Source organism: Pecten maximus, chromosome 4 (assembly GCF_902652985.1).
Source record: "Pecten maximus chromosome 4, xPecMax1.1, whole genome shotgun sequence".
Classification (NCBI taxonomy): Eukaryota; Metazoa; Mollusca; class Bivalvia; order Pectinida; family Pectinidae; genus Pecten; species Pecten maximus.
Window position 1 is genome coordinate 52,532,413 of NC_047018.1, and position 24,357 is coordinate 52,556,769.

Here is a 24,357-nt window from a genome sequence, read left to right on the forward strand (position 1 = left end):
TATTTCATATTTAGCCCACCATCATCAGATGGTGGGCTATTCAAATCGCCCTACTTCGTGGTCCGTGGTCCGTCCGTCCGTCCGTCCGTCCCTCCGTCCGTAAACAATTCATGTTATCGCTATTTCTCAGAAAGTACTGAAGGGATCTTTCTCAAGTTTTATATATAGGTTCCCCTTGGTTCCTAGTTATGCATATTGCATTTTGAGAGCAATCGGAAAACAACATGGCCAACAGGCAGCCATCTTGGATTTTGACAATTGAAGTTTGTTATCGCTATTTCTCAGAAAGTGCTGAAGGGATCTTTCTCAAATTTCATATGTAGGTTCCCCTTGGTATCTAGTTATGCATATTGCATTTTGAGACCAATCAGAAAACAACATGGCCGACCAGTAGCCATCTTGGAATTTGACAATTGAAGTTTGTTATCGCTATTTCTCAGAAAGTACTGAAGGGATCTTTCTCAAATTTCATATGTAGGTTCCCCTCGGTATCTAGTTATGCATATTGCATTTTGTGACCTATCGGAAAACAACATGGCCGACAGGCAGCCATCTTGGATTTTGACAATTGAAGTTTGTTATCATTATTTCTCAGAAAGTGCTGAAGGGATATTTCTCAAATTTCATATATAGGTTCCCCTCGGTGCCTAGTTATGCATATTACATTTTGAGACTAATCGGAAAACAACATGGCCGACAGGCAGCCATCTTGGATTTTGACAATTGGAGTTTGTTATCGCTATTTCTCAGAAAGTGCTGAAGAGATCTTTCTCAAATTTCATATGTAGGTTCCGCTCGGTGCCTAGTTATGCATATTGCATTTTGGGACCTATCGGAAGACAACATGGCCGACAGGCAGCCATCTTGGATTTTGACAATTGAAGTTTGTTATCGCTATTTCTGAGAAAGTACTGAAGGGATCTTTCTCAAATTGCATATGTAGGCTCCCCTCGGTATCTAGTTATGCATATTGCATTTTGAGACCTATCGGAAAACAACATGGACGCTAAATCTTAAATTTTATATATAGGTTCCCCTTGTTTGAATAGTACTAGAGGGCTGTTTCCGAATTTACACAGATTAGTAACACTTAGAGGAAGAGAAAAGTAGAGAAAAGATCAATCAGACATGGAACCTATAAAGATCATTTAATGGTGGGCGCCAAGATCCCTCTGGGATCTCTTGTTTTGTATCAAAATATGTAATTAAATCAACGACCACGTGATCCGTCTGTTCACGTCTGATCACATGATCAATCAGTCAAAATTGGAGCGCCTTTTTGATACGGGCTTCATCCGAAACTCTGTAGTGTGATGTTTGTCACTAGAGTATTTATCAACACGAATTAAAGGCAAGTTGCTTACAAGTTGTTAATCTGTTTGTTCACATGTTTACCTTATTTTTTCTTTAATTACTTAGGACTAAACTTTGTTTACTGTAAATTACGATTAACGTTAGTGATTCAGAGCCTGATCAGACTGCATCATTAGAACGAAGTCATACCCTTCCTACACTGCTCTGAGGCAGACATATTGTCGTCCAGATCTACGTTATCGCAGCTAGTATTTCATAAAAAAAAACATGTATCATGGGTCAGTGATCTTATAAAGCTTACAAAACTATCGCATCTGTTAGTCGTAGTGGTCATTCCGACATTCGTGATGCTTACACCGACTGCACTCTTCCTTCACGAAGAATATACAGAATTTGGAATTTCTGGGATAATATTAACTGCAGTTGGTTATAGTATTAATAATAAAGACTCATACCATAGACATCTACATTCAGTTATCATAACTAATTACAATTGGAATACTCGCCGATAAGTCAACAAAAGAAGGTATCAATAGCAGTATTTGATATGTTAATATATACATATCATTTTCTAATGACGTTTTCATGTAATGTGCTGATGTTGTGAGATGTTTTTGGGTAGTTTTTGGGTGTTTTTGGGTAGTTTTGGGGTGTTTTTGAGTAAATCGTTCTGCCGCCAGAGCGCGCTACTATAAGAAAACGTGGAATTATATCCGACACTGTTTAGTGTTGCTAAGAATTTGGTGCAAATACAATAAAATCGGGTGTGACATAACACGTACCTTACATTTATGGATAAATGAGATATTTATTTACCCAAGAACACCCATTTAGTCCCATGTAGGTGTTTTATTCCATCCGTATAGACCTTCGCTTTACGCTAGTTAAAATTTCATACTTGACTCGTCGCCATATTGCTAACTATGTAGGTCGCGGTCAGCCAATTACCCTAATCAGTGCGCGATGGAGTGAAAAGGGAAAAAAATACAACATTTATTTTTTTATATATTTTACCCCTTATAATTAATAAATAATGAATTTTTGAATTTAATATAATTCACACAGGTTTTGGGAAATAATAAGCTTAGTTTTCTTAATTTAAACTATGCAGGAAGAAAAACACAATAAAGCATATGTGGTCTTTTCGGTCCATTGCGTTCCGATTCCGGTGGTGACAGGGCCAGAGTAAAATTGGGCTAATTAATAAAATGAAAAATAATTTTAGATAATCAAAATTTATACCAATTGCATACCATATACTACTTTTTAGCCCACCATCATCAGATGGTGGGCTATTCAAATCGCCCTGCGTCCGTGGTCCGTCGTCCGTCCGTCCCTCCTTCCGTCCGTCCGTCCGTCCGTCCGTCCGTCCGTAAACAATTCTTGTTATCTCTAATCCTCAGAAAGTACGGAAGGGATCTTTCTCAAATTTCATATGTGGGTTCCCCTTGGTGCCTAGTTATGCATATTGCATTTTGAGACCAATCGGAAAACAACATGGCCGACAGGCAGCCATCTTGGATTTTGACAATTGAAGTTGTTATCGCTATTTCTGAGAAAGTACTGAAGGGATCTTTCTCAAATTTCATATGTAGGTTCCCCCTGGTGCCTAGTTATGCATATTGCATTTTGAGACCAATCGGAAAACAACATGGCCGACAGGCAGCCATCTTGGATTTTGATAATTGAAGTTTGTTATCGCTATTTCTGAGAAAGTACTGAAGGGTTCTTTCTCAAATTTCATATGTAGGTCCCCCTGGTGCCTAGTTATGCATATTGCATTTTGAGACCAATCGGAAAACAACATGGCCGACAGGCGGCCATCTTGGATTTTGACAATTGAAGTTTGTTATCGCTATTTCTCAAAAAGTCCTGAATGGATCTTTCTCAAATTTCATATGTAGGTTCCCCTTGGTGCCTAGTTGTGCATATTACATTTTGAGACCTATCGGAAAACAACATGGCCGACAGGCAGCCATCTTAGATTTTGACAATTGAAGTTTGTTATCGCTATTTCTCAGAAAGTAATGAAGGGATCTTTCTCAAATTTTCATATGTAGGTTCCCCTGGGTGCCTAGTTATTCATATTGCATTTTGAGACTAATCGTAAAACAACATGGCCGACAGGCAGCCATCTTAGATTTTGACAATTGAAACTTGTTATCGCTAATTCTCAGAAAGCACTGAAGGGATCTTTCCCAAATTTCATATGTAGGTTCCTCTTGGGGCGTAGTTATGCATATTGCATTTTGAGACCAATCAGAAAACAACATGACCGACAGGCAGCCATCTTGGATTTTGACAATTGAAGTTTGTTATCGCTATTCCTCATAAAGTACAGAATGGATCTTTCTCAAATTTCATATGTAGGTTTCCCTTGATGCTTAGTTATGCATATTGCATTTTGAGACTAATCGGAAAACAACATGGCCGACAGGCAGCCATCTTGGATTTCGACAATTGAAGTTTGTTGTCGCTATTTCTAAGAAACTAATGAAGGGATCTTACTGAAATTTCATATGTAGGTTCCCCGCGTTGTCTAGTTATGCATATTGCATTTTGAGACCAATCAGAAAACAACATGGCCGACAGGCAGCCATCTTGGATTTTGACAATTGAAGTTTGTTATCGCTATTTCTGAGAAAGTACTGAAGGGATATTCCTGAAATTTCATATGTAGGTTCCCCCTGGTGCCTTGTTATGCATATTGCATTTTGAGACTGATCGGAAAACAACATGGCTGACAGGTAGCCATCTTGGATTTCGACAATTGAAATTTGTTATCGCTATTTCTAAGAAACTAATGAAGGGATATTCCTGAAATTTCATATCTAGGTTCCCCCTGGTGCCTAGTTATGCATATTGCATTTTGAGACCAATCGGAAAACAACATGGCCGACAGGCAGCCATCTTGGATTTTGACAATTGAAGTTTGTTATCGCTATTTCTGAGAAAGTACTGAAGGGATCTTTCTCAAATTTCATATATAGGTTCCCCTTGATGCTAAGTTATGCATATTGCATTTTGAGACTAATCGGAAAACAACATGGCCGACAGGCAGCCATCTTGGATTTCGACAATTGAAGTTTGTTATCGCTATTTCTCAGAAAGCACTGAAGGGATCTTTTTCAAATTTCATATGTAGGTTCCTTTTGGTGCCTATTTATGCATATTGCATTTTGGGACCAATCGGAAAACAACATGGCCGACAGGCAGCCATCTTGGATTTTGACAATTGAAGATTGTTATCGCTATTTCTCAGAAAGTAATGAAGGGATCTTTCTCAAATTTCATATGTAGGTTCCCCTTAGTACCTAGTTATGCATATTGCATTTTGAGACCAATCGGAAAACAACATGGCCGACAGGCAGCCATCTTGGATTTTGACAATTGAAGTTTGTTATCGCTAATTCTCAGAAAGCACTGAAGGGATCTTTCTCAAATTTCATATGTAGGTTCCCCTCAGTGCCTTGTTTTGCATATTGGGACCAATCCAAAAACAACATGGTTGACAGACAGCCATTATCGCTAAATCTTAAATTTTATATATAGGTTCCCCTTGTTTGAAAAGTACTAGCTATAGAGGGCTGTTTCTGAATTTACACAGATTAGTAAGACTTAGAGGAAGGGAAAAGTAGAGAAAAGATCAATCTGACATGGAACCTATGAAGATCATTCAATGGTGGGCGCCAAGATCCCTCTGGGATCTCTTGTTGAAGTATATATATATATAGTTTTATAATCGCCTACTTGTTGGGACCATGATCAATGTTATCCTCGAATTCTTGGGTCTTGAGAACTTTATTGGGTCTTTACCTCTTTATTGGGTCAAGAGCCAATTAATATTGGACCCAATAAATTTGTATAGCTCAATCGTTTTTCTTGCGCGGGAAAAATCATATAAGCGTATGTTCTAAAACCAATCTATTGGGTCCTCTTTTCCGCGAATATATAAATCCCGCGTTTGCACATCACTCCAGAATATATATATATTGAAAGTGACCAATCAGAGCATAGAGGAGCGCCGCAACTCGGATAGCCTCGCAGGATAGCCTCGATATATATTAGTTTATTCCATCCGGAACGTTTCGGTGATTTAGCTGCTGGAGTATTTAGGTCACGCCGTTCCCGCAGTTGGAGCGTGGACGTTTACAAGTCGTAAGTGTACTTTATACCCATTATTTCATTGCTCTAGACAATGCAGCTGTATTATACTTGTTTCATATTTCGATATTTTGGAGCACTTAATCAATTTTTTGCTGTATCTGTCTTAAAACGAAGTGGGGTAGCCTACGAACGACAAAACATGTCTGCGCACCGAATTTGCAACGTTTTAGGTTAGACCTGTACAGTACAGTAGCCAACTTGAGAGTTGAGACTATTAAAGCGCTATTTTGTATCGGATTGACTTAATGATATCATAATATTAGGTCTTCCAGTTTTTATCAAAACTTTTTTCGGTCAAGATGTCTTGCATATCTACACTGAAAATATATTGTACCTGTGTATTGGGTCTTGTATATATATATTTGGGTCTTCGTTATCATTTGTTTGACTGGATATGGCTTCATAAGCTCGAGTTTTCTCTGGCCCTGTCACCATGTCCTACACCAGACATGGTGACAGGGCCAGAGAAAACTCGGGCTATGGCTTCATCAACGCGTACACTACACACATTAATTCTGTTTTGACCTTGAAATGCAAATGTCTGCCATAAAAAGCATTAAGGTGACAGTACCCAAATCGGATCAGTACAAATTAGATCACTTTTCATGAAATTGCTTTTAAATGTTTATTTTTTCCACGGTTCATGTTTTACAATGATATACCTTAGGATTGAATGTTTATTGCCATGATACATATGCAACAATTGATCAAGTTACACTGTTAGATGAGTGTAGGACAAAAGCCCCCCCGGACATTAGCCCCCCCGGACATTAGCCCCTAGGACAAAAGCCCCTCCGGACGAAAGCCCCCCCGGACATTAGCCCCCCCGGACAAAAGCCCCTTCTTTATAAATTTAGCTGGTATACTTGATATAAATCTGTACTTTTGAAAAACAGAAACTATATATATATATATTGTTGTTTTTATCTCTGAAATTTGGAGAATAATTGTGTGCAAAATGAAGGTCCTTGGTTCAATGTCAGTGTATCATTATATGTCTGTGGTTTAACATCATAATTTATTTTTTCAAACTTTATATTATTAAGTAAGCTAAAAATTTCAGGAGAGTTCTCCATGATGAACAAATTGTTACTGATTACACATAATTTTTGACTTCCTAATATACTGCAAATATTGATAATCAAAGAAATGTCTACAAAAGCAATAAACATTTGATCCCTATTTGCAGTGTCTCAAATTATAATATAATAAGTACATAATGTACCTAACCAAACATGTTGCTCTGTGTTGTAATACGTTTAATTTTAGGAATACAATGTAATTAAAATCAAAGAAACAATGAAGCCATTAATGGTATATTTCTTTCCAGGAGAATATAAAACCTACGAAACACCTGTGAAACAGCTTATTGTTTATGTAACAGTTCAAGTAGTTGTTTTTCGAACTGGTTGTTTACATTGCAGAAGCCACTGGTGACTGAAGTCACTTACATATATATGTAGCACTTAATATAACCACTGCTAAAACATATATTGTAATTTAAAAAAAAAAAAAAAAAAAATAAAAACATAAAAAATAAAAAAAATAAATATAATTTTTTTTTATGAAGGGGCTTTTGTCCACTTTTTGATTAGTGTAAAGGGGCTAATGTCCGGGGGGGGCTTTTGTCCTAGGGGCTAATGTCCGGGGGGGCTAATGTCCGGGGGGGCTTTTGTCCGTACCTCCTGTTAGATTGCACAGGAGTAGTGATAAATATGAGTTATTAAGCTTGTAAAAGTATCAGTCAATGCATTATGATGACCCTTAAAGTATTGAGTCTTTGTCCATGCACCATCTAAAGTATTTTTTTCCATTTCCTTTTTGCTTTCCAGAAATGGAGAACTATGAAGCCACTATATTAATGCTTTATTATTTTTGTTGTCTAAGCTTTAAAGCTTCTGCTGTTTTGGTACCACTTTTTAGCTCTACTCTTCTTATCACTTCTGTTTTCATTGATTTACTGTTTGCGCTGGTTTTTAGCTCACCTGGCCCGAAGGGCCGGTGAGCTTATGCCATGGTGCAGCGTCCGTCGTCCGGCGTCCGGCGTCCGTCAACTTTTTCTTTAAATCGCTACTAGTCATAAAGTATTGAATGGATTTTCACCAAATTTGGTCAGGAACATCCTTGGGGGAAGGGGAACAGAGTTTGTATACAGTTTTACTCTGAACCCCCAGGGGCTTGAGGGGCGGGGCCAAATAGGGGAAATAGGGTTAATCCTTTAAATCGCTACTTGTCATAAAGTTATGAATGAATTTGAACCAAATTTGGTCAGGAACATCCTTGGCAGAAGGTGAACAGAGTTTGTATAAATTTTTACTCTGAACCCCCAGGGGCCTGAGGGGCGGGGCCAAATAGGGGAAATAGGGTTACTCCTTTAAATCGCTACTAGTCATAAAGTTATGAATGAATTTGAACCAAATTTGGTCAGTAACATCCTTGGCAGAAAGGGAACAGAGTTTGTATAAATTTTTACTCTGAACCCCCAGGGGCCTGAGGGGCGGGGCCAAATAGGGGAAATAGGGTTACTCCTTTAAATCGCTACTAGTCATAAAGTTATGAATGAATTTGAACCAAATTTGGCCAGGAACATCCTTGGCAGAAGGGGAACAGAGTTTGTATAAATTTTTACTCTGAACCCCTAGGGACCTGAGGGGCGGGGCCAAATAGGGGAAATAGGGTTACTCCTTTAAATCGCTACTAGTCATAAAGTTATGAATGAATTTGAACCAAATTTGGTCAGTGACATCCTTGGCAGAAAGGGAACAGAGTTTGTATAAATTTTTACTCTGAACCCCCAGGGGCCTGAGGGGCGGGGCCAAATAGGGGAAATAGGGGAAATAGGGTTACTCCTTTAAATCACTACTAGTCATAAAGTTATGAATGAATTTGAACCAAATTTGGTCAGGAACATCCTTGGTAGAAGGGGAGCATAGTTTGTATAAATTTTTACTCTTAACCCCTAGGGACCTGAGGGGCGGGGCCAAATAGGGAAATAGGGGTTTATCCTTTAAATCGCTATTATTCATAAAGTTATTAATGGATTTGAACCAAATTTGGTCTGGAATATTCTTAGGGGAAGGGGGAAAGAGAGTTTATATAAATATTGACTCTGACCACCAAGGGGCCTGAAGGGAGGGGCCAAATAGGGGAAATAGAGATTTGAGTTTTAAATGGATTTGAACCCAATTTGGTCAGAAACATCCGTGGTGATGGGGGAACAGATTTTGCATAAATGGTTACTGTGACCCTCAATCCCATAACTATGTATAGTAACGCTGGGCATTAAGGGATAAACACAATTCTTATGTAAACATAGGCCAAAGGGTTTTCCCCACCCTAAGGGACTTAGTTTCTTTAAACACCATTATGTTGTAAAAAATAATCCATATGGTCTTTCAGAGAGTACATTTTTGTATAATGTATTAACAAATTGAACATGAACATTATTTTGACATTTGGTCAAATCCAACCAGGTGAGCGATACAGGCCCCATGGGCCTCTTGTTCTGTTTTATGCTCTATTCCTCCACTACAAGAATCAGTAAGTTCTTTTATTTCACATACAGTTAAAAACTGTTTTAACAGGTCCAGTACAATCTGCCGACCGACCTAAATACCTGTGATATACGTATACGATGATGACGCTTTGTTACAATCTTTACATAAACACCTCTCGTTTGACTTTAAAACATGTCATCTCTTGTAGGCTAACTCAGCTGTTAATAAAATGCTAAACAATACCAAACCAAACTCTTGTAGCACACGTCCCAGTTGTAGCTGCTATGAGAAGTGATCATGTGCGCATATATATACATAGTGTATAAGACAATGTCATTAGGTTTGACATAGCTTTGATACATTTTACGATGTTGGGTTACATTCATCAATTTAAACATATTTCAAACATGCCCCTGAAACGTGCAAATTTACCTACCCTGACAGAGACTGACTATATATTAACATGCTGAAAAGTGCATGGACTGAAACAAATGCCTTTGAATTAATTTGACCTATCTTAAATAGCTATATGGATGATCAGTTTCAGCTGTATAGAGTAATAATAATAATAGACTCGAAGATTTCATTGAAATCAAGCAAGGTCAAATCAATTAAGATTTTTTATCATGATGGAGATTACAAAAAGCATGCAATCAGATGAATATTTTTATTTTTCATAACTATCCCATTTTCTAAAATGATGTCACCAATTTTTAAAAAAGATTATTATTATTTGCTGTCTTTTCACTCTTTTGTTATCAACACATGTACAATGCTAAAAACTTCCTTCAAATGCAACTTTGCTTCATTGGAATGAAATCTGAAATCTTCAAATCTATTACTCATAATAGCTATTTCAGACAGGTTTAGCTATTATAGGTCTTTAAATAGCTACATAGATCGAATGGCAGATTGTACTGGACATGGTTAAGTTTTTTTCCAAAGAATTTTTTTGAAATGAATGTTTCCTGCTAAAGTGTACACTTAACACAGTACTTAATCTGAAATCAGAACATTAACTTTGATTTCGCTGTATTAGGTAGATACAATACAAGTTGATTGCAATTACTCTTGTGAAATCTTATCAATTCTTCGATTTAAACCCTAGGACCAATATTCACAGTTGCTAATTGATTTGACCACAACAGGTGGATTTGTTACGTATTTGAGGGTCATTCAGTCACAGTTGTCAGTAACTGACCTGTTCCTCGACCTGAACAACTTTTGACACCTTATTAATTTAAACAATGAATGTAGTACAATACCAAGACTTGAACCAGTCTATTTGTCATCCAAGTTCAGCTCAAATTGTTTTGATTTTATTGCAATGTGAAGGTTGTATAGTTTGTAAAGTTTCATAATAATGCAGTACTAAAATTATGAGGATATTGAATATATAATTAAATGTACGTATTTCAGTACATAAATAAATTTAGGAAAACCACACTTTAAGTAAAATAAATGGTGGTATGTACAATGTATTATGATTTTATAACAATCAAATGTTGACCATTAACATCAGTATTCACCGTTTATTATTTAAATTTTTGGTGATGTATTTTCCAAAATTTGCTAAATCACAAGAAGAAAAATCTGTTATTTACTAAAATTATTCTGAAACTTTTATTTTAAAAATATCCCTTTATCAGATTATCACAGATTTCACAGTAATTATATGTACAGTATAAACACATTAAACCAAATTGTAATGAATCATCTTATAGAAATGTCATTGCGGAGGTCCAGGAGGACTGATCATAGTGATGGTAGTACTGACAGTGGATCCCCTGGACATACATGTACCAGTAATATTGAGGAGCGGCGCAACTTCACAATAAAGTTTATAGACACATATATAGGTAAGTAGCTATAGCATAAAATTTTAATTAAATGGAATTTGAATTTTTAATAATTACTAGTAGACAAAGAAATTATTTATATATAAGTGTTTTACTATTTTCATACAAACCTGTGTAAGAGGATTAGTCGTGTGACAAATTAATTTTAAATTTGATTTGAAGGAAATTACAATATTCCCCAAATGGTATGTTTTCCCTCTGAATAAATCATCCTAAGTTCCTTATCAGAATATTTTCAAAACATGGGTAGCATACCAAAGTAGATTTTGAAAAATATCTTCAAATGTACCATGAATATATGCACAATTAGGAAACTTAATCTAATCTCAGGACATTTTGTTCATGTTTTCTTTATGTATGTGATGTTATCCATGTCTCTCCCATCCCAAATCAAATTGACAATGTTATATCACTTAAGCAACTTCCAGGATACAGTAATTGGCATCCAGATAAGGGGGTATTCTTGTCTTACAGACACATGTGTCATTTTCTTGTCTTTGAAAATTTCCATAGTGGGTAGTATACATTCTAATTCAAGTTTAACCCCTGTCTATGAAGCAAGAAGATTTATCTATGTGTCTCACGGTCGTATATATGTGTCTTGAAAATAGTCGTTGTGTCTTTGACCAAACATGTTAAAAATGAACCATGCAATTTATTTAATTCCCTGCACATAATTAGAGAATACAGTAAAACATGTCCTGCACTTGATGTTTACAAAACAGGATGTGGAGTTTTTGCAAGAAGACCTTTTCAGAAAGGTGAATTTTTACTGGAATACAAAGGTGTCCAAACCTTGAGTTCTAGCAGCCAGGACATTGAGGAGGACTGCTTGAAGTACTTCTTTCATCATAATGGGCAGACATATTAGTAAGTAGATCTCGGCATGCCCACCAGGTTTTTAAACAGGGAGTTTCTTCTGTACCCCATGATATTCTTGTCAGAGGGTACTTTTTTTTTTCATGGGGTACACAACAAAAAGAACTTCTTTTTTTTTTAATGTTTTCCTGTGCCCACTTGCATTGACTCTTTGCAGTCTTTACAAAACATGGATGTTTGAAATCTTTCTGCCTTTTAAATTGAAAGCTTGTTTTGGGTCCATAAGGCTTATTATTTATTCACAGCTGACACAGATTTCCGGCCTGTGAATGTTTGGACTGACCGACTGACCCACTTTTAACAACGGTGTTGATTCTCTACACGTGCAGGGTTGCCAACTCACTCACGTGAGACAAAAAACTCACGTAAAAACGTCCCTAAAATGTCCCTTCTCACGTTGAAGCAATCCTCACGTAACGTGAGGTACAAATCTCACACATGAAATCGACAACTTTAGCTTGGGACTGTTCAAAGGGGAATAACTCTTACAGTTTTTGTAAAGATTACACTAGGCGTCGCGCTTCACATCCGGTTGGTAGCGACGGAAGCACGTTTGGAGAGCTGACTTCTGAACACGATAACTAAGCTTAGGCCTACAAAAATAGTGAGTAGATCTAATATTCACATTCTCAGTTTATAACTGAACAACCCCTTTGATATTTCGTGGAATATGCCGTCGCTTAAAAGGAAAAAGATCGCTATCTAGTCCACTAAGCTCGCCTAGTTCAAAGAATCGACATGGGGAAAAAATTCACGATTGGATTTCTAAAAGTGTTTTCGGAAATGAGCATGCCTATTGCCTATTGCAAGTTGTTTAAAGCTAACTTTTCGATCAGATCAAGGGCAGTATGTGACACATTTTGTCAGTTGGCATTGAGTTGGTTTTACAGGTAAAAGTTTATATATTACCACAGCTAGAAATTAAAATCTTGACGGATAATTCATAAGTAATCGCATTTTAATTTTATTTTTGCAAGACAATCGGGAAATTCTATATGGCAGTGACGGACAAAATGATTGCAAAGTTCCCCCTGCATGATCCTTCTTTGCCATGGATTTTTTGGTACCTAGCCATAGAAATATATACTTTATCTACTAGAAATTAAATGCAAAAATCTCAAACGTAGTACATGATATAAATAGAACAGTTATCCATTACTTCAAAATATTTTATAATCTTAACCTTAAACTATTGATTAAAACTATTAATAATCAACTTACAAAAACTATTGGAAACTTATTTAGTTCTTCAAGTTCTACAACTGGCAGCTAGATTACATGTAATGTCACCAAGGATGAGGAGAAGGATTCACTTGAGGAGGAAATTATTGACTTTCAGCTTGCTCCAAAGGAGGAGATTTCAAAGCAAGGAGATATATTAAATAAATGGCTTAAATATCTGTTAATGTCTGATATTTTTTCTACAACATTTAATCAAATAATAAAATGCTGTGATGCCGCGGCGTCGTCAAAAAGTCTCACACATTGGAAGAGCCCAATGTGGGAGATCTCCCACATTGGGCTACTTACAGGTTGGCAACCCTGCACGTGTGTACAGTACAATGAATGGAGGTTGCATGCTAAACCGTTAACTAGTGATGTGTCGATGATCGGGAATGATCGATTAACGGTTGATTATTGTCAACCGATTACGATCATCGATCATGTTTTGCATAATCGATTAATCGGGTCCCTATGTTTATATACATATAATGCCATCAGAATTTTTATCCTAATTGTTAACTAATTATATTTCTTAAGACACTAATCAATTAAAATTCAATATTCTTTATTCACATGAGTATGGCATCTTTATATATATAAAAGCCCTTCAGTATTGAAATGAGGCAATGTAGTTGTCTAGTTGATACTCATAGCTCAGTGAACCATGATATTACTGAAACATATTTATTTAAATGTATATACACGCAGTATCAGTGTATGTTTCATCAAAACAAAACAAAACATTATATGACAATAAGTGTTAACTTACAAGCTGCAATCGTGTGTGTATTTTCTTGTCATAATAAATTTGTCAAGTTTTATAAACACTAGTTTGTTAATTTTTAATTTCAATAGGATGTTTTAATGGCATTAGACATTTTTTGACGCATAGATATAAATAGCAAATGAATAAGTAAGTGCCAGTTGCCTTCTCTGGCTCAGTTTTGTTTGCATTTTTAATTTCAAACAGACTAATCAATAACAACCGATTATAATCGTATAATCGGTTACCAAGATCATCTGATTACAACCGATCATCGGTTGCCTTGTTCAACCGATTACCCAACACTACCGTTAACCTATATAGGCTAAAGATTTTGTAAGGCGACATCTCATTGTACTCAATCTTTACATAATATATATAAGAGTAAGGCCATATAATGGCATCAATGAAAACATGATATAATATATATATGTACTGTATTATAAACCTGCTCTAGTACTAGAAATTTTATTTCAATAAAATATTTTGCAGCATTGATCCATCTAATACTGATGCCATGGGGAAAATGGTAAATGATGGATTAGGGAAGAGAGCTAACTGCAAAATGAGGAAGATACTGAGAAAACAATTACCAGTTTTGCGCTTGTTTGCTACCAAAGTTATATGTACTGGAGATGAGCTTCGCTATGACTATGGGGTCCGGAATCTTCCATGGCGCAAAGTGAGTACAGTAAATTTATGCATAACAATTGTACATGTACATGAAAAGAAATTAAGTATTTGTCCAATTTCAGGATTTTCAACTGACCAGTTAAAATAGGAACAGTTGTTAAGATTACCAGACCTAGAGATCATTCTTAGGTTAATTAGTAACTAATTGAACATGGTTATTTATTTTATGTTTCCCTTGCTCGAAGAATGATTGTGCTATATATATATATGTGATCATTGGGTCCAACATTAATTAAAGAGGCAATTTATAATATATAAAGACCCAATAATTTGAGGATATCTAACATTGATCATGGTCCCAATAAGTATACACTTATAAAACTAGACAAACATTGATATTATTAATACCCTTGCATTGCTATACGTATATATATACTGTATATATGTCAGTTTCTAGACCAATGTTGAATTTTTCCTCGTAATGTATCTGTGTCTATCTCATCAGTACGAAATTCTTTCTGTTTTAATTTGCTTGTACTATTTGGAATTACAAACACTTAAAATAATAGTATCATGAATTCAGATTATAACTTAAAATGGGTGATAAATGATACTGTTTACAGTTCAACCTTTTATTTCCCTCAATACAGATATTTATGTAATTATTAGATCTACATTAGAGAAAAGAAGTCCGGCAACAACTGGAATGAAATGGGGTTTATAATGATATACTCTTTCAGAAACGTGACCCAAGTCAGCCAACACCTGTCCTGTATCAACAACCTGCATATTGTAGTAATTAGAAATTGATTATATTAAAGTTATAACCATGATTTTTTCTTTTTATTTAAGCATTGATGTCATTTTTTTTTTAAATTTTCATTGGGGTATGTTTGTGAACTGTATGAATCTGTGACATGTTCAGTTTCGCTTTCAGTACACTGGAAATTAGGATCACGGTTGCTATCATCTGAACACTCGATATTAGTATCATCGGTACTGTCATCTTCTGAATACTCTTCCTCCAGGCCTAGGTTCATCTCTAAAACTAGAAAATTTCAATACAACGTTATATGCTATTACATGTTCATGTAGGTAATATTTGTATGGGGAAAAAGGCAAATACCACCCATAAATTCCCATTCTGGAATATAAATGTTTATTTTTGTATATTCTCGCACACATTTTACACTTACACATGTTATGGGAGCATTTCATGATCATGTCACAAGATATTCAGAAAGGATCTTGGTATCCATTCTACAAAACTAAAAAATAATTGACATCAATGCTTATAATTGATCTTTAGCTGGTGTGCAAAGCCCACTCGCTTATGCTTTTATGTCTGGTGAATTTAAGGCCTTGTGGGCAGGATAACTCAAAATCAAAGGGTCTGTTTGACCTCATCTTTTCCAAATCTTGTCACGTTTAGAAAAGACAGTTTGCTATTGTTTTGAGGTTTGAGTGATAAACAGTTAATCTGTAATTGATTTAATTTTGATTTTGTCCTCATCAACATGCTTGTATATATGTGTAGAGCTGTGCTAAAAATAGTGTCCACAGTGCAATGTTGTTGGTTTTTTTTAGGCTAGGGTCTGCCATCTGCTAGACCTAGTACATGTAGTTTTGACAATGTGGGGTTTGGCCCTACAGGTGGGATGCTGACAGGCTTCAAGGCTGAGAAACCACCAGCTATCTAATCTCTGCATCAAATTTATATGACAGATCAGCAGCCCAAACCTGGCTGTTGTGAGGAGGGTCGAAGATCTGTTCAGTAATATGCAACATGATACCCCCATCATGATAACTATTAATTGAAAGTGTGTTTACCTTACCTAGATGTGAAAAAAAAACCTATCCTATTGTTCAATGATATTCCTATGATTTATTGATGTAAACTTATATATATATTAATTTGAATGTTTAATATGTCACAGAAAATAAAGATTTATGTGGTGTATGTATTATACTGTACCTATTCCCATCTGTGATCCATGTATGGATGTCCTTTAGGATTTGGGTATAAATTTCTCACACATGTATAAGTATACACATACTGTCATGACTTCTCGTTGATGGGTTACAACACAACCATTCACCTTCTTCCATGCGCCTTTTCTTCAAAACATATCAAGGATCATTTGATCCTCTAAGATTACTTTACAGTATTTAGAATATCTATCTCAACACATGGAGCTTGTCCATGGCCCAATCATTGGTAGTAGTGAGACATCACACATGTACTATGGCAATGATGGGGATGATCAGAATCTTGGAATTTAGACAGGTGGAAAAGAATTAGATTGCTAGTATCAGTTTTGGTATGACCTCTTGCTCATGCTTTTATAAAAAAATGACTTCTATTGATTAAATGGTTTTACAAAGCTGCAATTTGTAAACAGAAATGTTTGTTTCAATAAATGAATATATCAAAACCTAATTGGTTGTCAAAGTGATTAATCACTAATTCAGATGTTCTAAAGATAGAATTTTTATCAACATTGCATGTGAATCAATGAATATACAAGCTGACTTTTATCAACATTGCATGTGAATCAATGAATACAAGCTGACTTTTTTGATATTATTTTTCATCATTCAAACCTCAAAAACAATAACAACCTGTCTTATATTTTCCATACATTTGGGAAAGTTGGATTTGTATGATTCATATAAAGAACGTTTTTGCATCTTGTCCATTCTGAAATGTATTATCAACATGATATAAAAGCCCACCAGCTACATGGCCATTGGCCTCTTGTTGAAACTAGTTTCTAGTTTAAAACATGTTTAATGTACAATTTTACTGATTTTCTTTTTCACAAATCAATATGCAAAATTAATTGATGTATTGACGTCACATGTTCCGCACCATTTTCGGAATTATTTTCCTAGAGGTGTGGAAAAAAATCTCAACCTATAAGAAAACCACATTAGGCATTAACAATAGAAAATTGATTATTTCAGTGTACAATTTATTGTTGAAATTGTTATGTTGAACAATGCTGTAATGGTTCACCTAGCATACGTCTCTGAATGTTCAAGTACAGAATTTAATATAACATGATTAAGTGCATAGAATCCAAAACAGTCGCAAATTTGAATTTAATTAGAGCTCTGTAACTCAACAAAAAATGGTACTGAAAACTGGTGAAACAGATATTGCATGTTGTTTTGTCAGATTGACACTGTTTCTGAATCCAAATTAACACTACTCTTTTGGATGATGTTCAACTGGTGTACATAGATCTACAGTTGAGTGTAGACTAAAGGTTACACAAAGTGCACTCCGAGTGCACTCCGTTTGGACTCCAGGTAAACTTGGAGTGCACTCCGAGTGCACTCCAAGTTTACCTGGAGTCCTATCAGGCCCCAATCCTACCTGGGTCCACATGTAACACATGTACCTGTAACCAAGTACATATATACATACTGTTTATAGATAGATGTATACTCTTATACATTTTGACTCCTTAAACATGTAACAATAAGATATGTGTTACTGTTTTATCTTTGTATATATCATCTTATTTTGTTGGTTCAGTTTTCGTTGGTTAACTAATAATATCTAATATAATTGATTTTTTCTATTAGTAAACCCTATATAAAATGAATAGATCTGGCACTTCTTTGAAAAATGTATGATAGCATTCCTTTGATTTGAAGAGTTTTAACAAGCCACGTCAATTAGTAGAAAATTGGCAATAAACAAAAATGTATTTGGCAAGTTTTTTTTGGTCTCTCAAAAAACAGAGTTTGATTGTGTACTGGACATAACTTGTACTCGAAATACTAAGTACTGTTTTTAATATATTTCAAATACTTTTCTTCCAACAGTTCATATTTATCTTAACATACAACAAAAAAGAAAGTTGGTTTTTTTATCACCTTGATAGCATGTATTCCGGATCTAATGTCTAATGACCTCTTCCTCCAAGTTTACCTCATAAGGTGTGAAGATCTGGACAGGTGTACACACAGTCATCTAACTAGATAAAGACCCCCTTAATTGTTAGATGGAAACTGGTCATCACACGTTACCTTTACCTAGCCCGAGTTTCCTCTGGCATTGACACCATGTCTGGTATGGTGTCAGGGCTACAGGAAATTTAACTCAGGCTGACCTATACCAAGGTCATATAGAATATAGGTACACCCTTGTGACGGTTGATATCTGACACCTTTGAAATTATATGGTTGTCCATTCCTATTACAGTATTATAATATTAAAACAGTTATAAGTCATTAATATAAAAAAAAAATATTTGATTTTTTTTTTTATTTCAAACTGGTACTATTACTTTATGTCTTTGATGTTATAATGGAAGCATGTATAGAGTATTAGAGGTCAATATGTAAATCAACATAGATTAATATAATTTTCATGTTTGAGTTAAGTAAATACTTATCAAACATTCCATACACCAATTGCAGCAGGCCTTATGCAATTTTTTTTCAAAGTTTGAACATTTAACTTTATGATTTTATAATTGGTTTGAACAACCATTGAACATTCATGACCTGTATCTGTTACATACAATGTATGAGTGACACATATCATGATAGTCATTAGATATTGACTGAATGGGAATAGAAAACGATGTACAGTACAGCTCGAGTGGACGTTGCTTAATCCACTCATGCGCGAAATGGGGGGACATGCGTGGGCAAGACTGTCCACGAGCATTCACGGTATACCGTGATCCGTCACAGTCCACCGAATCACGTGGACATATGAAAAATCCACGTGATACCGTGGTTCGTGACGATCCGCGATATTGAGTGGGCAACCACTACACGATAGGCCGTGAAGACTCGCGCTGTTCCGCGATATAGGGTGGGCACTTGCTTGTCCGAAACGCATACCAGTTGTCCGGTTGCACAATCACTGTCAGAGCGAAATTTGACCAGACCCAGTGGACACAAAACTTTCGGAGAACGTCCGGAAAACGTCCTATTCCGGTCACAACGTCCGGGACTTTCCTACAACGTATTGAGAACGTTTCATGTCAAACGTTTGTGCAACGTTAGCTTTTGACGTTGTTTCGTTATTTGCTTGCTTTAGAGAGTGTGTTATATACATGTGTGTAATGGTATAAATTATAATTATATCGGTTGTGTTCTCCGCCGTCTAAACTAAACATTAAGTGGATCAGAGTTTTCAGACACTATTAACTAATTTGTGTGTAATTAACCCAGTTCTTGTGATCACTGCCTAATACGTAAATGTATCATGTGTGTAATTAATAACATTCACCTTTCAATGAGTCTTCGTTTCACGTAACGGTTTTACCCAATACAAGTGTTAATGATGTTAAATACCGATCATAAATTTATTACATGTATTTGAGATTGATTAATTATCGTATCACGTAAAGTATGTTAGTGCATGAAGTCTTATTATAAAACACTCGGGGCTATGACCTGGCTGCGGTCGCTTTGACCACGCACAGTGTCAAGCGAGAATCTGTACAGCTGTCGACTCGACACGGGTGACTTGCCCCGACATTTTTTTCTCCTCGTGATGCAAAAATCGTCCGGATTATTGCGGGAAATTTACTAATAAAAAGTACGTTCCGTTCCCAAAATGGGTTCAAATAACGTTACGGAAATCCGTCCCCGTGCTATTCCGTTTTCCCTGGTTTTCCGTACTATCGGCGTCCGGATTCACTGTACACTAATAATCTATTTATTTTGCACTTTATATACAAATTCATACATATAATGTGTTTATATGTAATGTTTATTATTTTATTGTACTGAATGCTTTGCATATATGTTCTGTATTCCTATGTACTCTTCATTTTTGGAGGCAATACAGAGAATAAGTATAATGTTAAGTACATCTGTCAATCAAACGGGGTGTCTACATTTCATTGGCGGATGTCTGACGGTAACCTGTCAATCACACAGATATACGCAGCTGATTGGTCGATCTGTGTAAATGGTATTTTCATCCACCCCAATGTGACAGAGCATTTTATATGTGAAATACACGTCTCTGATTTTTAGGATAAATCATTCTGTTCTTGTGTTATGTAAAGAATTAAAAAACTTTATGGATAAGCCGAACAAATATATATGTGTATTATTAGTACACTGTACTCGCATAGCACAGAGACCGGAAACAGTTCATATATCTAACCAAATAACACGCACGCCCGGATATGGAACGCCAAAGCTGCCTTATATGATAATTGTTCATTATATGATTTGATCTTACTATTATATGATATCTCTCTCCGGCCATGGACGGCTTTACCTCTAACTTATACATGTATCTTCAATACCAGTACAGGAAAGTCTGTAGATCTAAGTATCCTAGTTACAGTTCAAAGGAACCCTGCAGCTTACCTGTGATAACTTTAATTCACAACTTACCTGTAATCGGATGACATGTTGACAAACAGTGATGAGTACACAAGCATAGTCACACGTTCCTAATAATCTGATATTTGTACAATTGTCTATAGCCAATTTCAGGATGTATTAAACGCTATCTTTATCATTGGTATTATCAAGCAGCGACATATATCACTTATATATAAGGATCATAAAACATTTCAGGAAAATTATAACCAGGAAAAAATATGCTTGTAAGTAGTTGGAGAAAGATCCTACCTTGGTTTATGTACATGTTTGTGACATTTAGATAAGACACACTTAAGAATGATATAAAAAAGATTATCTAAACTTTGCCACTGTAAAAAAATTATCTGTCCGGAGACGCTTTGACCGTCTGCAAATATGACGGCCTTTTTTTAACGCCCGGGACGATTTTTGGTAAGATTTATCTTGTCTAGAGAGTCGTATGATATATTGATTTATTGTATTGTATATATGTTATATGTACTGATCACAGGCGCTTGCATAGAAAATGAGAATTAAAAAAAATGATACCAGTGGTATATGTACTGTGTAAAAACACATACCACTGTCAAATAAAAAAAAATGAAAATCACATTTTCTATGCAAACGCATTTGGTACTGATGAGCTGTAAAGCTTAAAGTCAATAAATTAAATGAATTGTATTGAATTGACATATAATAAGGTGGCATATTTCTGCCGTCGATTTGCCAACTTGAAGACGTCTGTAATGATATGGCTTGATATACTTTGCCTTAAATCAGTATAACAGATGTACCTTAGAAGAAAATGAAATTCAACTTCAATGTCATTAGAATTACACACTTCACATATCATATGATCTCTTAGACGGTTTCTATACCGTCCATGTTCAATATTTAAATTGTGTAAACTTAGTCCTTTAGCAATTTCTTAAAATACAATTACATGTATCTGAATTCCGCAGTTCCAACCAGTACTTAAATATGCGAAGTTTTCTGTATGTTAACAATGGTACTCTTCCGAGTTCACAATATACTAAATAATTACGAGTACTTTTTAAACACCAAGTACTTTTTACAAAAGTTTAAATCAAGTAGGTTCTCTGTAACAATTTAAGGGTGGGAAATCACAGCGATCCACCCGGCAAAACAACTACACTAAAGGAACACGCATAAAAATTACTAGTACTTAAAGTGTACCCGGAATAAAAATATGTTATTCTAGGTAACCATCAAAGAAGAATGTAGCAAACCGCATCAAAATTGGTTGGCCGAGTGCCGAGATATCGCACATCGTAGTACGCGATTTGCACCTGTTGGTCGACTGCTAATCAGGGTATGACGTCACATGTACAGGTTTAACGGAGTAACTGAAAAGGGGGCCAGCAGTATAGACGACAGTGTGGACAGTAGCAACACAGACAAGTCTGAAGATTTAATTCAAATTAATTTTATTCTCTTTCCACATATGATCTGGATATGAGATTTAAGGGTGATGACTTTGGCGAATATTGCTGACAAGATGTTGAAATCCAACAATATCAATTTGAGCTTTCAAAAGATTGATTTTAGTGAAAAGGACTCTGAAATGACCGCTTGGGTAATACAGACTGATGTGTTATACCAGGGACATACAGATGTTATACACGATCAAATAATCGGTCAATCATCAATAAATGTATATTAGTTATGTGTTTACCATTTCTTACTCATTGCTGTAAAAAGGAACACGGCATCAACATTTAAAAAAAAAGATAATGTACCATTTTCTCCGCAAGTAATATTTATAAACATACCAACAATACAACAGTTCTGGATACTCTGGTTTGTGAGACAAGACGATTAAATGTTTGAGAAAGATATAATTTATATACGATCGTTGTCATTGAAATTACATAAAAGTGCTTCGCAACAATTATAATATTATTGATCGTTTACGTACAGGTACATATCACAGGAACTTATTTAAACCATAATTTTAGTTCTGTTATTTTTGGTGATAAAAAAACATACAATTAAGTTAATCGTGACTTATCATAATTAATAGTAAAACGTATTAGTAAACTAGCAATAATTTAAGTGTATTTTTTTTCTTTTATTTTCGTTTTTTCGGTTATTTTTTCTTTTCTTTTTGTATTTGTATAAGTGTATAAGTGATTGAGATCCTTGTGATTTTACTTTCCATTCGTGTGTCGCAAGTCATGTCTTCTCTTAAAACAGGAATTAGAAAAAAATATACCAGCATGTTCGGAGGATTACGAATCCTCAAGTTTGAGTAGGTTGGTATACCGCTAAGCAATTGCCAGGTGAGAAATTACGGTCCACAAGCTTATAACACCTGTCACTGCACCACAGGTGTCTGTGATTTCTGGCCCTCTAATCGGCACAAGCCGATAATTGCTTGTGAGTTCACGCGTTTGGTTTCCATGCACTTCAAAACAGTTCCCAAGATATGCTTTTACAGGTTTTACGTAAATTGAGCTTGAATTTTGTCAAGAATTGCGTTTACATTTATACTATAGGGAATACATTTTCAAGTTGTTGAAATCGAACACATTATTTTTGGAATTCAGTGAGTTCCGTTTTCCCTACAAGTAAAACAAATTCGTATCTCAAAATTTTGCCTATAGAATAATTAACCATAGTTGGCTCTTTCACATACCCACGATGTTGAAAATTTACTCTATGAATCCTGTCTGGGAGTTACTAATCTTTCATGAACACGTGTCATCAGTTTCGGACAATTATCAGAAAATCACATATAGTGGTATCTTCAAGTGGATTTGCTATAATTATGATGGAAGTCGTTACATGTTATAAACGGCCCGTTATTCATTCTACATGTAACAAAGACCCGTTGAAATAGAAAATTATTCAATTTTTTAATGTTAACGACACGTTATAATAGAAAATAAGTAAGATGAACACGCTGTATTAAGCCCGTTATAATAGAAAACTAGTAAGATGCTACATGGTATATATGGCCCGTTATAATAGAAAATTATATGTCCCTGGTTTCGATAACACTTGTTATATGGGGATAACATGTGTGAGTTTGTTCTTATCCCGATTCATCTTATCTTTACCGAAAGTGGAATACAGAGAAAGAAAATATTTATTCAACAATTGCCTTCGGATGTGTTATATACGGTAATAATAAAAACTATATAAAAATATCAGCATTCTTCCTTTGGATTTCCTAAAATATACAGTAATTATCATCTTTAAGAGTTGCTTTCCTCCGTTTCACTCCGAAAGTGCCAGTCTTCTTTCACACTTGTCCAGTCACCCATTGTTAATTACATGGACACCTGTGCTTACTGTTTTCTTTGAGATTATCATTTTAAACAGTGAAGTGTATCCCCTAACCGAACTTCCCACTGAGCGACTTCTTCAGGAAGGCCGGTCATATACACATGTACACATTACCTGTATGTTACCAGAAACATGGACACAAACACACATCAGTGACGACTGACAGAGTTTGGCTGGGTGGACCCGGTCAGACGCTGGAGCTGTCACCTGTACACGTGTACCGTTACCTGTATGTTACACCAGTAAACACACTTACCTTTGCAGAATATCACGCCCATATGTCTGTATAAGCATAGCTAAGGCCATGATAAAACATTTATGTTATAAGCAATTACACTGTCGTTATACTTATTAAAAA

General features: G+C 35.6%; 1 protein-coding gene across 1 annotated transcript; it reads left to right on the forward strand.

Moving 5' to 3' along the window:
- The first annotated feature begins 10,604 nt into the window (after positions 1-10,604).
- On the forward strand, positions 10,605-14,613 carry LOC117326390 (N-lysine methyltransferase KMT5A-A-like). The gene is made up of 3 exons (XM_033883137.1): positions 10,605-10,837; positions 11,563-11,707; positions 14,196-14,613. Exons 1-3 carry the CDS (start codon positions 10,654-10,656, stop codon positions 14,482-14,484), a joined length of 618 nt encoding a protein of 205 aa, XP_033739028.1. The 5' UTR covers positions 10,605-10,653; the 3' UTR covers positions 14,485-14,613.
- The last annotated feature ends 9,744 nt before the right edge of the window (positions 14,614-24,357 follow it).

What these genes read in the sequence shown, in the direction of transcription:
- LOC117326390 (XM_033883137.1), top strand. Translation starts at nt 10,654, where the DNA reads ATGTACAGTATAAACACATTAAACCAAATTGTAATGAATCATCTTATA. An exon ending in GTTTATAGACACATATATAG is followed by an intron (nt 10,838 to 11,562) that starts GTAAGTAGCTAT and finishes TTTACAAAACAG; the next exon opens with GATGTGGAGTTTTTGCAAGA. An exon ending in CATAATGGGCAGACATATTA is followed by an intron (nt 11,708 to 14,195) that starts GTAAGTAGATCT and finishes AATATTTTGCAG; the next exon opens with CATTGATCCATCTAATACTG.